This window comes from Phodopus roborovskii, unplaced genomic scaffold, assembly GCF_943737965.1.
Source record: "Phodopus roborovskii unplaced genomic scaffold, PHOROB, whole genome shotgun sequence".
Taxonomy (NCBI): Eukaryota; Metazoa; Chordata; class Mammalia; order Rodentia; family Cricetidae; genus Phodopus; species Phodopus roborovskii.
Window position 1 is genome coordinate 11,171,767 of NW_026126558.1, and position 13,194 is coordinate 11,184,960.

General features: G+C 43.3%; 1 protein-coding gene across 1 annotated transcript in view; it reads right to left on the reverse strand.

Annotated features, from left to right (window-relative positions):
* The window catches only part of Hsd17b2 (hydroxysteroid 17-beta dehydrogenase 2), a 59,433-nt gene that overhangs the window by 2,936 nt on the left and 43,303 nt on the right, over positions 1-13,194 (reverse strand). Inside the window, exon 4 of the mRNA XM_051201490.1 lies at positions 2,030-2,167. Within this exon, the coding sequence (XP_051057447.1) occupies positions 2,030-2,167 (138 nt within the window). The remainder of the gene's footprint in view (positions 1-2,029; positions 2,168-13,194) is intronic.

The window sequence follows — 13,194 nt, forward strand, 5'->3', positions numbered from 1 at the left end:
AGTCTGACACAACATGAGTTTAATCTCCAGGGATCATACGGTGGGAGGAGAAGAAACAATACCCAAAAGTTTCTCTTTGATCTCCATGCACATGCCATAGCTTGTGGGTGCCCACACATACACACATGCACAAAAAAGTAAAAATAAAGAAATGTGCAAACTATGTGCAGCGTTTCCTTGGTCCACCAGCTTTACCCTCTCTAGAATACCCTTCTTTCCTTTCCATTCCAGTCTAGCTTTGAGCCACTCATCTTTTCTATCCCCATTTCTCCTCCCTGCTGTGGAGTTTGGACTAGAAATCCATTCACAGATGCCATCTTCTCTTCATTTGTTACCCTGACCCCACTCTCTTCTTAGCATATATGGCTAATGTTCCTTTTTATGTTCTTAATGGTTCCTGAGTCTCCTCCATAGCCCAGTGAGGTTACCATCTGTCTAGTGCTTCCAGCCAAAGCTTTAGCTTTTCTTTATAGATTGTATCTTGTGCATTTGGCCTGACATCGACACCTTTAGTGTTTATTCTTCAGCAGTTAGCAATACCTTCCAGTTTGTGATCTTTATTAGACTTTCTTCTTACACCTCCACTAACATGACCAATCAAATGTTTTATGGTTGTGGGGGCGGAGGGGGAGATGAGGCTTCTATCTCTGCCCAGAGTTCAGAAATTCAAGAAGGAAATGGGCAAGGACAGAACCTCCAAGGATAGAAAGAAGTAGTCCTGTTCTCTAAAGAAGGGAGAGAAATGCTGTTTCCAAAGCACAGAGAAGAAAGCCATCCTGTAGGGAGGAAAGGGATTCTAGTGTTACCCAGTGCATCCATTCTGTTCTTTTCTAAGTCTAAATGAACAAACCCAGCAAGAAGCTGGCGGACACCATATTGTAAGTGGGGTTCAGGTGGGTCAGGAAAATCAGTGAGAGTCCATTGAGGTCACTTCTAAGCTGTGCTTTCACAGAGCAAATAAATCTTGGGCATGGAGGAAGGGGACATGGGAAAGTTCATGTTCTGAGTGGGCATCATGGGAGCATGGTTTGTACTCAATATGGTCTCTGCTTGGTTACAGCTTCTAAGTCCTCTCATCCACTTCCAGGACAAAGCCCAGAAAGGACTTATCTGCAGAAGGCACTTGCCTCTCAAAGGTTATATGAAGCCCACCTTACCACTGAGCATGTAGAGCATGTAGTTAAGTCTCTCCAAACTCCTGTACTAAGAGAATGACCAAACTCTAGCCCAGCATTAGCAGTATCAGGCCCTATTTTAGGGCAACATGAGCCTTCCCAAGATACCTTCTCAAGAAGGCTCACCACTGCCAGGAAAACTCACTATTGTCCTAGAAAACACACCCGCCCTGATGGCAGCTCTTGGCATCTCTTAATTGGAGGCCTCAAAAGATTGTTCAAATTTATAAATATGTATCCCCTGCAACTAGAGGCCTTGAGAGCTTACTCCTTTGATTAATTCTCCAGAAGGATCAAATCTGTCTCCTGGCTACTGTGTGTGTGTGTGTTGGCGGGGGGGGGGGGGGGGGGTCCTAACATCATCCCCTCCACAGTGACCAAGTCTTTGTGCTTTTTATTTGTCTGGCTTGGCTGAGCCTTACTCTCCCCACTCCCTCAATTCCATTTAAACAACCAAGTCAGGGTTAAGAGTGCTTGCTGCTATTACCAAGGTCCAGAGTTCATTTCCCAGCATTCACATGGGGGTGGTTCACAGTTGCCTATAAATTCAGCTCCAGGGGATCCAACATCCTCTTCTGGCCTCCTCAGGCACCTTCACACATGTGTGTGTACACACTTACATACATTCACACATATAAATAAAATGAATGAAATATTTAAAACACCAAAATGACATTTACACAGTCAGCTTAGAACTTAGCTCCTATTGAATAAAAACAGTTTTTATGACCAATGTCTGCCTGTTTTCATCTCTGACAACCCTGTAGGGTTTGATGCATGTCATAACTGACCAAGAGGAATGTTAGGGTCCCTTTGAAGGTAGACATTACCAGCTCTTGGTCTCAGGTACCTACTTGTTTGGAAACCTCCAGGTTGGATGATGACAACTTTGACTCCCCATTTGCAAAGCTCTTGTCTGATTATTGATGAAAACATGGTCAAAGCTGCCTTCGTGGAGCAGTAGGCTGCCATCATTTGTATTGGAACCTTACCTGCAGGAACAATGGGAGAAAAAAAAATAGGTTTGATATTTTCATTCATTCATTGAATAAATATTTAAAGTACATAAATATATCCAGGAACTGATGTCAATGGTAACCAAGTCAGGCAAGGGTGTGCAAGGTCCTGCTGAATCCAAGTGAGTGCATATTCTTGGTCACTCCCATTGCACGGGTGTATTTATTTCTCAGTGGGTTGTGTTTTATGTGGGATCAACAGCAGCTAATCACTAGCTCATGGCCTTTAGCAGCCACCTACTATATCATCATTTCATGGGTTGCGATTCACACTTCAACCCACCTTAGCAATATCCCAACTAATTATATTCAATACTAGTTGCAATGAGGAGCAACATTTCCGTAGAGAACTATGGGGCATTGCTGTAAACAGTATGAGAAATACCTTAGTCTGTGATGAAACACATGTTCATTGCCTTGCCTATAATGCAGTGAGCCTTAAGCTGAGTCCGGTCATAGACAAGGAGGGAACTTTAGAAGGGACACTCAAAGGAAACAAGAAAGTGTGAGTGACCTGTTTGGAATAAAGGGCTCTGAAGGTATGATTTAGATGTGATGGTTGCTAGGTGAGTATGTTCTAGACTAGCATGAGCCTTAAGGAGCTGGGAGATGGCTCAGTTGGCAAAGTGCTCATCATGCAAGCATAGAAACCTGAATGCAGATCCGCAACCCACATTTAAAATCCAAGTGTGGTGGTGTGTGTCTACCCTCCAGCACTACATGCAGAGACAGGCAGGTCCCTACAACTCATTGGCTAGCCAGATTAGTGGAGCTGGTGAGCTCCAGGTTCAGTAAAAGACTGTCTCAAAAAAAATAAATAAATAAAAATAAGGTAGACAGTGATCAAAGAGGAGTCCTGACATCAAACTCTAGCCTCCTCATGCACACAGACACACACACCCATATGGACATGTGCACACATACATGTACACAGATATACACACTCATGTGGGCATGTACACACATAAATAATAACAACAAAAATAATGGATAAATGAAATGGAATGGGCCCTACGATCACTCGTGGGTGTTTTTATAAGAAAGCAAAAGACTGACATCATAGGCATATAAGGGAAAGCCATGTAAAGACAGAAGCACGAGGGTCTGCTGGGCTTTGCTGGGAGAAGCCTGGGACATCTACAACCACCTGGAAATGGAAGGGGTGAGGTCAAACTCTCTTTTAGAAAAGACGTTGGAAAGTGCAGCCCTGCCAAAGTCTTTGATTTTGACTTGTAGCCCCCCAGAACCACGAAAGAATAAACTTCTGTAGTTTTGGGCCACTTGGTTTGTTCCAGGAAGCTGATGCAGGTATGTTCTAGGTGGGAAAACAATGACATTGTGAAGGAATGAAAGCATCCAAGTCTCATAGCATTAAGGAAACATGGCAGAATGCCTGATTAAACAGGACGCAGAACATGGCCTCTAGTGTTATGGAGGATTTCCCTGACCAGAGAAGATCCACTTGGTGAATGGCTAAATGACGCATCCAAACTGCCACTAAAAGCCATGAACTTAGTATATCTAGCTACAGGGAGGTCTCAAAGTAATTGCAGTAAGTGAAAGAACCAAGTAAAACTGAATGGGTGTTCTTCGTTACGACTGCATTTATGTAAAATTCTTTAAAAAATGCAAACTAATATATAGTGAGAGAAACATATCAATGGTCACATGCAAGATGAAGATCTACAGAATGAGTTGTGTTCCCTAAAATTTACATATTGAACCTCAGGCCTGGAGAGGTAGCTCAGCAGTTATGAAAACAGTGCTCTTAAAGAGAGTCTGCTTTCAGTTCCCAGCGCCTATTTCAGGCAATTCACAATCCCCTGTAGCCCCAGCTCCAGGGAATCTGCTGCCCTCTTCTGGCTTCTGTGGTGCTCACTTGCTTGAGTACATACACACCCAAGCAGGCTTCTCATTAAAAATAAAAGTAAAATCTTCAACTGAAGCTCTAGACCCTAATAGGATTATACTTGGAGATAGGGACTTCGGAACATGATTAAGTCATGAAGATGGAGCCCTCATGGGGTGATCAGTAGTGTCTGCAACCTGGAAGACAGCCTTCACAGGCCCCTGATCATACCACCATCTTGTCCTCAGACTTTAGCCTCCAGAAATGAAAGGAATGAATTTTTGCTGCTTGAGCCACCCAGTCTGTGTCATGGCTGCCCAGACAGATTAATTCAGGAGATGAGGAGGAACAAGAGGAAGGGATTAGAAAGGGAATCTTCTAAGAAGGTTGGTTGGAGTGCCAGTGTCATGAGGATGAGAGCATGTCTAAAGTTTACACAGTTTAAATATAAGCTGTCTAGTGGGCATCCACAACATCTCAACTCTTAAAAACTTAGAAAGGTGAAACCACAGCACTACAACAGCCTGTGGACATTTTAGCAAAATCCAGAGAAGGCTTCATGCCTATTTTCTTCTTCCAAAGCCTCCAAGACATGCCCACAACTTTTCATGAGGAACTGCTGTGTCCTCTGTCTTATCTTCCTGTCCCCTGTCTTTCTGTGTCTTTGGGCCTATCTCCTGTGTCCTCTGGTTTTGGAAATCAATTACCATCAACCAAACATGAATTTTTGCAAGTGCTAGTCAGTATTTTACAACTTACTCCTTTTCCTGACCAAGGTCTCTCTTCTCCTTCCAGAGAGACATGCTTCACTGTGGGAGGATAGCTTCTTAGCTCTGACCCCTTTATAAGAATCCTACCTCTGTCCATACTTAAAGCTTTTAGTAAGAGCACTTGAAACCATAATACACACCTGTACCTACATTTAACACAAGACTGCTCATTTTTAAAGGAGGCATAAGTTCCCAGCTCATAGTCTGCTGTGGTAGGATAGAACCTTGATGGAGGATGGACTTCCGTCACCCTCTTCCTGGGCCTCCATGTGAACTGACTTTTTTAAAACTGGATTTTTAAAATCAATCTTATTAGAGCTAGAGCTAGGGTTTGAACTCGGGATGTATTAGTTCCAGTATCCACATCTAAGCCTCTACCTGCTAACATGCCTCCTGGTTGGTCATCCTCCATCATCTATGGAAATCATGAAAAGAAGGACATGCTGTTTCACCCTCATGATCGGCAGTTGCCACACAGCTGAGAGTGTGACACATTTTGTGTGTGTGTGTGTGTGTGTGTGTGTGTGTGTGTGTGTGTGTGTATGTGTAAGGGAGAGTTTCAAGACAGAGTTTCTCTGTGTAGCTTTGGCTGTCCTAGAACACTTGTAGACCAGGCTGGCCTCAAACTCACAGAGACCTACCTGCCTCGGCTCCCCAAGTGCTGAGGTTAAAGGTGTGCACCAGCACTGCCTGGCAAGAATGTGACTCTTACTCCAGTTTCTGTTCTTTGGACTTTTGCACCAACCAAAGGAAAGCATCACTTAGAGATCGTCTGCTCACATGGGTTGAAAACAAATTGTGTCAGAGCCTGTTTGAGGGAAGATGATTGATGCTCAGATATCTCCTCAGTTAAACCCTGAGGCTCTTCATTTCAAGTGATGTGGTCAAGCCTGCTGTGAATTAGCCCATCTGCTCTTAAGAAAATAAGTAATTTGTTTTTATATGCCTCTGTCTTTTAACCCATAAACTAAGAATAGTGGGGTTGGGGATATGGATCAGTTAGTAAAATGAGAACCTGAATTCAATCTCCAGCACAGATGGGGAGGTAGGGGTGGCGAACACAGTGGTGCACACTTGCAATCCCAGTACTAGGAGAGTCAGAGATAGGATGATGTCCTGGAACTTTCTGGTCAGTCAACTCAGTTTACTTAGTGGAAAGACTTTGTCTTTAAAGGGGGGAGGGGCATGGACAATGCCTGAGGAACAATATGTAAGGTTGTCAAGATCGTCCTTCTGGCCTTACATACACTTGTGTAGGTGAACACCTCTCTCTCTCTCTCTCTCTCTCACACACACACACACACACACACACACACACACACGCACGCACACGCGCGCGCTCACAGAGGATAAAACTACTGACAGTACATGCACTTATAGGGCTGATAAGAATTTAAATAACTAGCATAGAGCCAACACATAGTCAGCACCTTGCAAAGGTTTCCCATTACTGGTGCTACCCAACTTTTTCAGGTAATATCTTCATAACCCACAAGGCTCCATAGTGCAGTGTTTCTTGGACATAAGTGCACTTCACAATCCAGGCAGTACTTGTTTGTCTCTAGGCCTCATAGGATTCCCCTGAGCCTAATGAACCAGAATCTGCACGCTAACCCTTTCAACCCACCCCAACAGATCCCTTTGAATAATGAATCTTGAGGGACTGCATTAGGGTTTTTGACACATTCTCAAAGAGGACCTTTCTAATTGAGGCTCTGCCTTTTGGATGATGTGGGTGATGGGTTTGAATGAGGCCTATGTTGGAAATTTGATCCTTAATGGAATAGTTTTGGGAGGTGGAGCCTCCTGAGTGGTGATTAGGCCTGGTACATGAGAAGAAATATACACAGGATCCTAAAATGGTTGGTCTTGATAGGACTGAGAACTGTCTAGTTTAATAAATGGATCAACGCCATTATCTCAGAAATGAGTTCATTGCTGAAGGTGTCCAGCATCTCTATCTATCTATCTATCTATCTATCTATCTATCTATCTATCTATCTCATCCCTTGAATCCTTTCCTCTCCTCTGCTTCTCCCTCTCCTTCACCTCTTCTACCATGAGATGACACAGCAAGAAGGCCTTGTCCAAATACGTTGGACTTCTCAATCTCCCTAACTGAGCCAATAAATTTCAGTTGGTTATAAATTACTCAGTTTCAGGTGTTCTATTACAGTATCAGCATAAAAGGAACTGAGACAGTAAGTGTGAAAGTAACTATGATGAGAGATTGCACTTTACATTATCAACCTAAAACAAACAACATGCTTTGGACAAACATTTAAGATGTATTTGTCACCAGGCATGTTATTGAAGCTTCTTGAGAGGTTGAGCCAGGATGATCGAAAGTTTGAAACCTGCCTGTCCTATAGAGGGAGTTTAAGGCCAGATTAAGCAACTTAGTGAGATTTCATTTCCAAATAGAGAGAGGGGGAGGGGGGAGAGAGAGAGAGAGAGAGAGAGAGAGAGAGAGAGAGAGGAAGAGAGATAGAGAGAGAGTGCTGGGGATATGGCTCTTAGCAGCAGAATGCTTGCCTAGCAAGCTGTGGGAAGCTACTGGTTCAATATCTCATCCCTAAAAAATAACAATAACAAAAGCTAGCCATATGTGTGCTGCTTTCTTCTAGGGAGTCAAGGCTCTCCATGTCACCAGATGAAAACAAAAGATCAAGATCCTACCTGACTCAAACCCCTAAAGCCAGGGTCACTCAAGTAGAGGTTGTTTCCAATTGTTCTCATTCAGGGACACTGTGAGGCTGCACACAAATATTTACTTTGAATTCTTAAGAAGAAAATTGGCCAGGAAAAGCTTTAAATTCTTTAAATACTTGGTTAAATATTTGCCCAACTGCTTTGCTGGGATTTAAGTTGGAAAGCTAAACTTGTGATATGCTACTACCGGGCAGAGTTCCCCAGAATGGGTATGGGCTCAGTCTCCTGCTCCCTTTATTATATAAGAAGAAAATCAGACCTGGCTTTGAAGATCCCAGGAGTGTCACTCAACTAAGAAATGGAGTAAACTCCCAACTTTCTATCTTCCAGCTTTGGACAGGGAGGAAACTATTGATGACTTGCTAGAGAGCCATCCATGAATCAAGGACCTAAGGTAGAAGGGGAGGGAAGGAGTTAGGGAAAGAAGGGATGAAGAGAAGGATGAGTGAAGAAAGGAAGCTGACCTGTAAGAGGTCCAGGCAGGATATCAATATGGCCAACAATGTGTGTGTACTCTTAATCCTTACCCTTCCTCCTCTGCTTTCTTTTGAGTTCTAAGAAAGGCAGAGCCTATCAAGGTTCTCATGTCATTGAACAGCTAAGAGTCAGAGGATGTGAAAGGAACATGCTGGAAGTGTCTGAAAAGGAGGGCATAGGAAGTAGAGAAGGGAAGAGTAAAGATTTGGAAGGCAAAGAAGGCAGAAGAAATTGACCAGAGAGGAAGGGGAAGCAACTAGAGACACTTGGAAGCATATGAAGGGGGGTTGCATTAAAATGTGTTTGTGTGTGCAATATATCCTCTCCACCATCTTCCCACTAAGGGTTTAGTAAAATGTTTTCTGGAGTTGGCTTAGACTTTCTGGGGTGATCAAAGAACTAATAATTAGTTCGGCAATGTGCAAAGATTGAGTAGTAGGCTGGTGAGAAGGTTCAACAAATAAAGTCACTTGCCTCCAAGCCTGGAGACCTTAGCTCAGTTCCTGGAACCCATATGATGAAGGACAAAACTGACTCCTAAAGTTGTCCTTTGACCATAAGTTCACCATTACACATGTGCCCACAGATAAACACACACACACACACACACACTAAGTGTAGTTTGAAAAAAGAAATTCAATAATGTTTAAAGAATAAAGAGGTATTTCCACATGTACCCAGGTTACATAAAAGTGGGAAGGCCTGAACTTCTGTTTGGAGAAAAGGGAGATGTTTGATATTGGCATGGCATGTAATAAATAGCATGGATAATAACAATTTTTTTCCACAAAGAGAGTGCTAAAAATCAAGCCTGGAAATTACACATTTGTTACTGTAGAAAGAGTGTCTTGTCAGCTATCTAGTTGAGAGATAAAATTATCAGAAGACACCATCCAAGACGCCTGCTCAGATAGCTTGAGGTACAGTGAGCCATGACTCACAACCTGTATTGGGTACAAGAAAAAGAAGTCAGCCCAGCCTTTTGGTAGGAAATACAGAAGTGCCTTTCTTGTAAAGAAACTGTGACAGGCCTAGGCAATCTGCTATCTAGGGCAAACCAGGTATATTAGCTTCTTGTTGTTGCTGTAATAAACCACCACAATGTCTGTGGGTGATTCTCATGTTCATGAGACCAACTGCCTCCTCACAGCAACTTTGCTATCTTTGGGCTATTAGCCCTACAGCTACAAATGATTTTATATTCCAGCTCGATTCTTCCTGGCTTGTAGAGAGTTCCACCAAGGTTAACAGAGATTTCAGACTTCAGACAGTCTGATAGGTCCAGATAGCTAGGATTCTTTTCCAGAACAGACCCTAGTAATGAGCACCCTGTTTGTCCCTGCTTCAAAACCAGGAGCCCAGAGCAATGACACTTTCCAAAACCACTTGTGTATCAGTTTTACCCAGAGCTGCATCATCAGGCTGATGACACACTAAATGATGACTCCTGTGGGTGTGTAGATTGTGTGTGTGTGTGTGTGTGTGCGTGCGCACGTGTGCGCGCGCGCCCAGGTTTTATTTATTTACATATGTATTCGTGACTGTGTGAATTTCTGTGCACCCTGTGTACTCAGAAGCCTGCAGAGGTAAAAAGAGGATATTAAATCCCCTGGACCTGGAGTTACACAGAGCTGTAACTCACTGTGTAAGAGCTAGGAATTGAACTCAGATCTTGAACAAGAGCAGTAAATGCTCTAACCACTGAACAATCTCCTTAGCTCCATGAATTGTCCCTTTATAGACTCTTTAGCTTCCCTGGTCCTTGTGTAAACCTAATTATTCTCTCTCTCTCTCTCTCTCTTCCTCTCTCTCTCTCTCTGTGTGTGTGTGTGTGTGTATGTGTTTGTGTATGTATGTGTGTAGTCTGTATGTATATATTATGTAGGCAATTGCACATGTGAGTGGAAATATGTATACTACACACAAGTGTGTGTGCATATAGAAGACAGAGGTCAACACGGGGGGGGGTCTCCCTCAGTTTCTTTCCATCTAATTTTTTGAGACAAGGGCTCCTTAAATCTGAAGCTCACTCATTCATCTAGCCTGACCAGTAGATGAGCTTCAGGTATCTGCCCATCTCTGTCTCCCTGGTGCTAGGATTAGGGGCACTTGCTGCTACAGCTGGCTTCCCACTCTGGCTCCAAAAATCCAATCACAACCTTCAACTTGTGCAGCGCAGACTACAAACAAGGATATTCCCCTGGCCCAAAGCTAGCTCTTTCTTCTCAAAATATTTATGATGTCACAAAATTCTCCCAATGGCCCAAGACACTCTCTTCGTGGCTTCTGCGAACTCCTTTGTTCCTCGGCAATGCATTACAGACAGAATTTTAAGCCCCTTTCCAAGAAAGCTCATGGGCTGAAACCCCCATTCTCAGTGTCATGGGTATTTACAGAGGCCAGAAGAATGAAACAGGTTTCTAATTAGAATGAAATAGATCCCTAACTAGGATGAAATAGGCCCCTAGCTAGGATAAGAATAGGTCCCTAACACTTATGGCATCTCTACGTAAGAGGAGACACTAGGAAAGCAGGCATTCAGATAGAAACAAATGCAAACAAATGACAAAGGGACCTTGAAAACCAGCAAGAGAGGCCTCAGAAGAAACGAACATTACAAATCCTTTATTTAGGACTTCTGGTCTCCAGAAAGGAAAAAAACAAAAACCCACCTGCTGTCTAAGCCACCCTTCAGTCCTGAGCCATGCTTTTGTTCTGCAGCCTTAGCAAATTAATACAGAGGGAAATGGGTCTTCAGGATGCTGCATTTCTGTCTTCTTACAGCTCTCCCACCCTGGCCTGCCATGTGCATATGCCTCCCATCTCCTCATTTCCTGCTACTATCCTACGACCTTTACACCATGTCCCAGGTGGCTCTTGTGCCCCACAAATGTGCTTCTTCCTAGAGTTTCTCTGAGACACGGTCTTCAAAGCTTGAGCCAGGCATTGGTGGTGCACACCTTTAATCCCAGCACTTGGGAGGCAGAGGCAGGCAGATCTCTGTGAGTTCGAGGCTAGCATGGTCTACAGAAGGAGTTATAGAACAGGTAGAAAAAGCTCCAAAGCAATACAGAGAAACCCTGTCTGGAAACAAAACAAAACAAAAAAGCTGGACTTGAGGAAGGAACACATCATACATCTGGTAGAGGCTCAGGGAGGGACAAAACTCAGAGGGCTCTGTGCTTGGAGATGTGAAAGGCCAGCAGAGCACAGAGATGTTAGAAACACAAGTGTGAGAGACTGATAGTGGGTTGATTTCAGACACAATGACCTGGTACTGATCCCGAGAGAATGGAATGGGAGGGCAGGCTGCAAAACTGCATACTTGGAGGTTGAGAATAGGATCAAGGTGCACAGTTCATTTTAACATTCTGGAAAGTTATGAAAACAATAAGAACTTCTAGCCATCAGCATAGGCCAAGCAGAAGAGCAGCCTACAGGTTGTAAACTCTTTTTTTCTTTTTTTTTAAGATTTTATTTTCTTTTTAAGTTATGTATATGTGTGTGGGTGTGTGTGGAGTTGAGTGTGGTACCTGTGAAGGCCAGAAAGGAATGTCAGATTTGCTGGAGCTGGGTGTGAACTGCCCTACATTGGTGCTAGGAGCTGAACCCTTAGTCACCGAGCCATATCTTCAGCTTCCCCCCACCCCCCACCTCCCACCCTCCCACCCCCCACCACCGTTACAAGTTTTTAAATTGCACCCTATCCATTCTTATTTTTCTCTTATTCACAAGTTTGCATTTCTTTTTATTTTTGCTTTGTGTGCATGTTTATGTGTCTGCAGGCACAAGTGTGTGCAGATGTAGAGGCCAGAGGACAACCTCATGTCATGCCTTGGGTGCATAACCTTTTATGTGTGAGAGACAAGATTTCCCACTGGCCTGGAACTTATCAAGTAGAGTATGCTAGCTGGCCAGAAAGCCCCAGGACCCAACTGTCTCATCTCCTCAGTGCTGTGGTTATGAGTAATGCCACCACACCTGGCTTTTTCATTTGGGGTCTAAGGATCGAACTCAGGTCTTCATGACTGTACAAGTGTTTTACTGACTGAGCCCACCTCCCCAGGCTCTTACTTTGATTTTGAACCGTTATGGTACCAAAGCTGATTATAGAGGTAATAAGTTCAGTATGAACTCATTATCCTTCAGCCTCTGCCTCCCTGTTCTGGGATTATACTTAGGCATCACAAGGCCCAACTGTATTTGTTCACCTATTTACTGGTGCTGTTTCCTGCTGGATACTAAGTCTATAGCACATATTCTGTGTTAAAGACCACTCTTACGAATGAAGGAACTTCCCAAAGGAAGAACAAACAGTAAAGAGAAAAGCAGTCTGGTCAATGGGACAAGGAAAAGGCCATGACTAGTCACTTCGGTAAATATTTGCTGGATGGATGAGTCAAGGGCAGTGAGGGCTCTGCTATAGAGGTAACAGAGGATACCATGACAGTGGGAGAGGTGAGCTTTCAAAGAGTTTGAAAACCTAAAGGCCAAGTTCAGAACAAAGACAAAGGTAAATTGTTTTGTGTTTGCTAGGGGCTGGGAAAATGGGCTGGCTGGTAAAGTTCTTACTGTGCAAGGATTAGGACCTGAGTTCAAACCCAGTTCCTTAAAAAAAAAGGGGGGGGATGATGATGGCAAATCCCTCAGTGCTAGGAAGGTAGAGAGAAAAAAGATCCTTAGGGTTTGCTGACCCACCAGTCTAGCTAAATCAGTCAGCTCCAGTCTCAGTGAAAGATCCTATCAAAAGATAAGGTGGAAACCACCTCCAGCCTCCATATATATTTGCACACACACATATGTGCAAGTATACACTCATAGACATGAGTAAACACACACATACACCATACAAAGATGTTACAAGTGGAATTCCTTTAGATCCATTAGTGTGTGAAAAGAAGCAAACATCTGGAAATAAATTTGGTTTTCTCATAGAAGATAAACAATAATTGCTCCTAATCATGAATCAATCTATTTCCCCTCCCTGTAACATTTTCAGCCCTCTCTCTTTCCCTTGATTATGCCTTGGGCCAGTCAGTGACTCTAATCAAAGGCACACAGCAGCCAATTTTAAGAAAGTGACTGAATTAAAGTCAGGAAAAGGAATTGCTAAACAGCAACAATGATCTAGGAAATTAGATAGATGATAGATAGATAGATAGATAGATAGATAGATAGATAGATAGATAGACCTC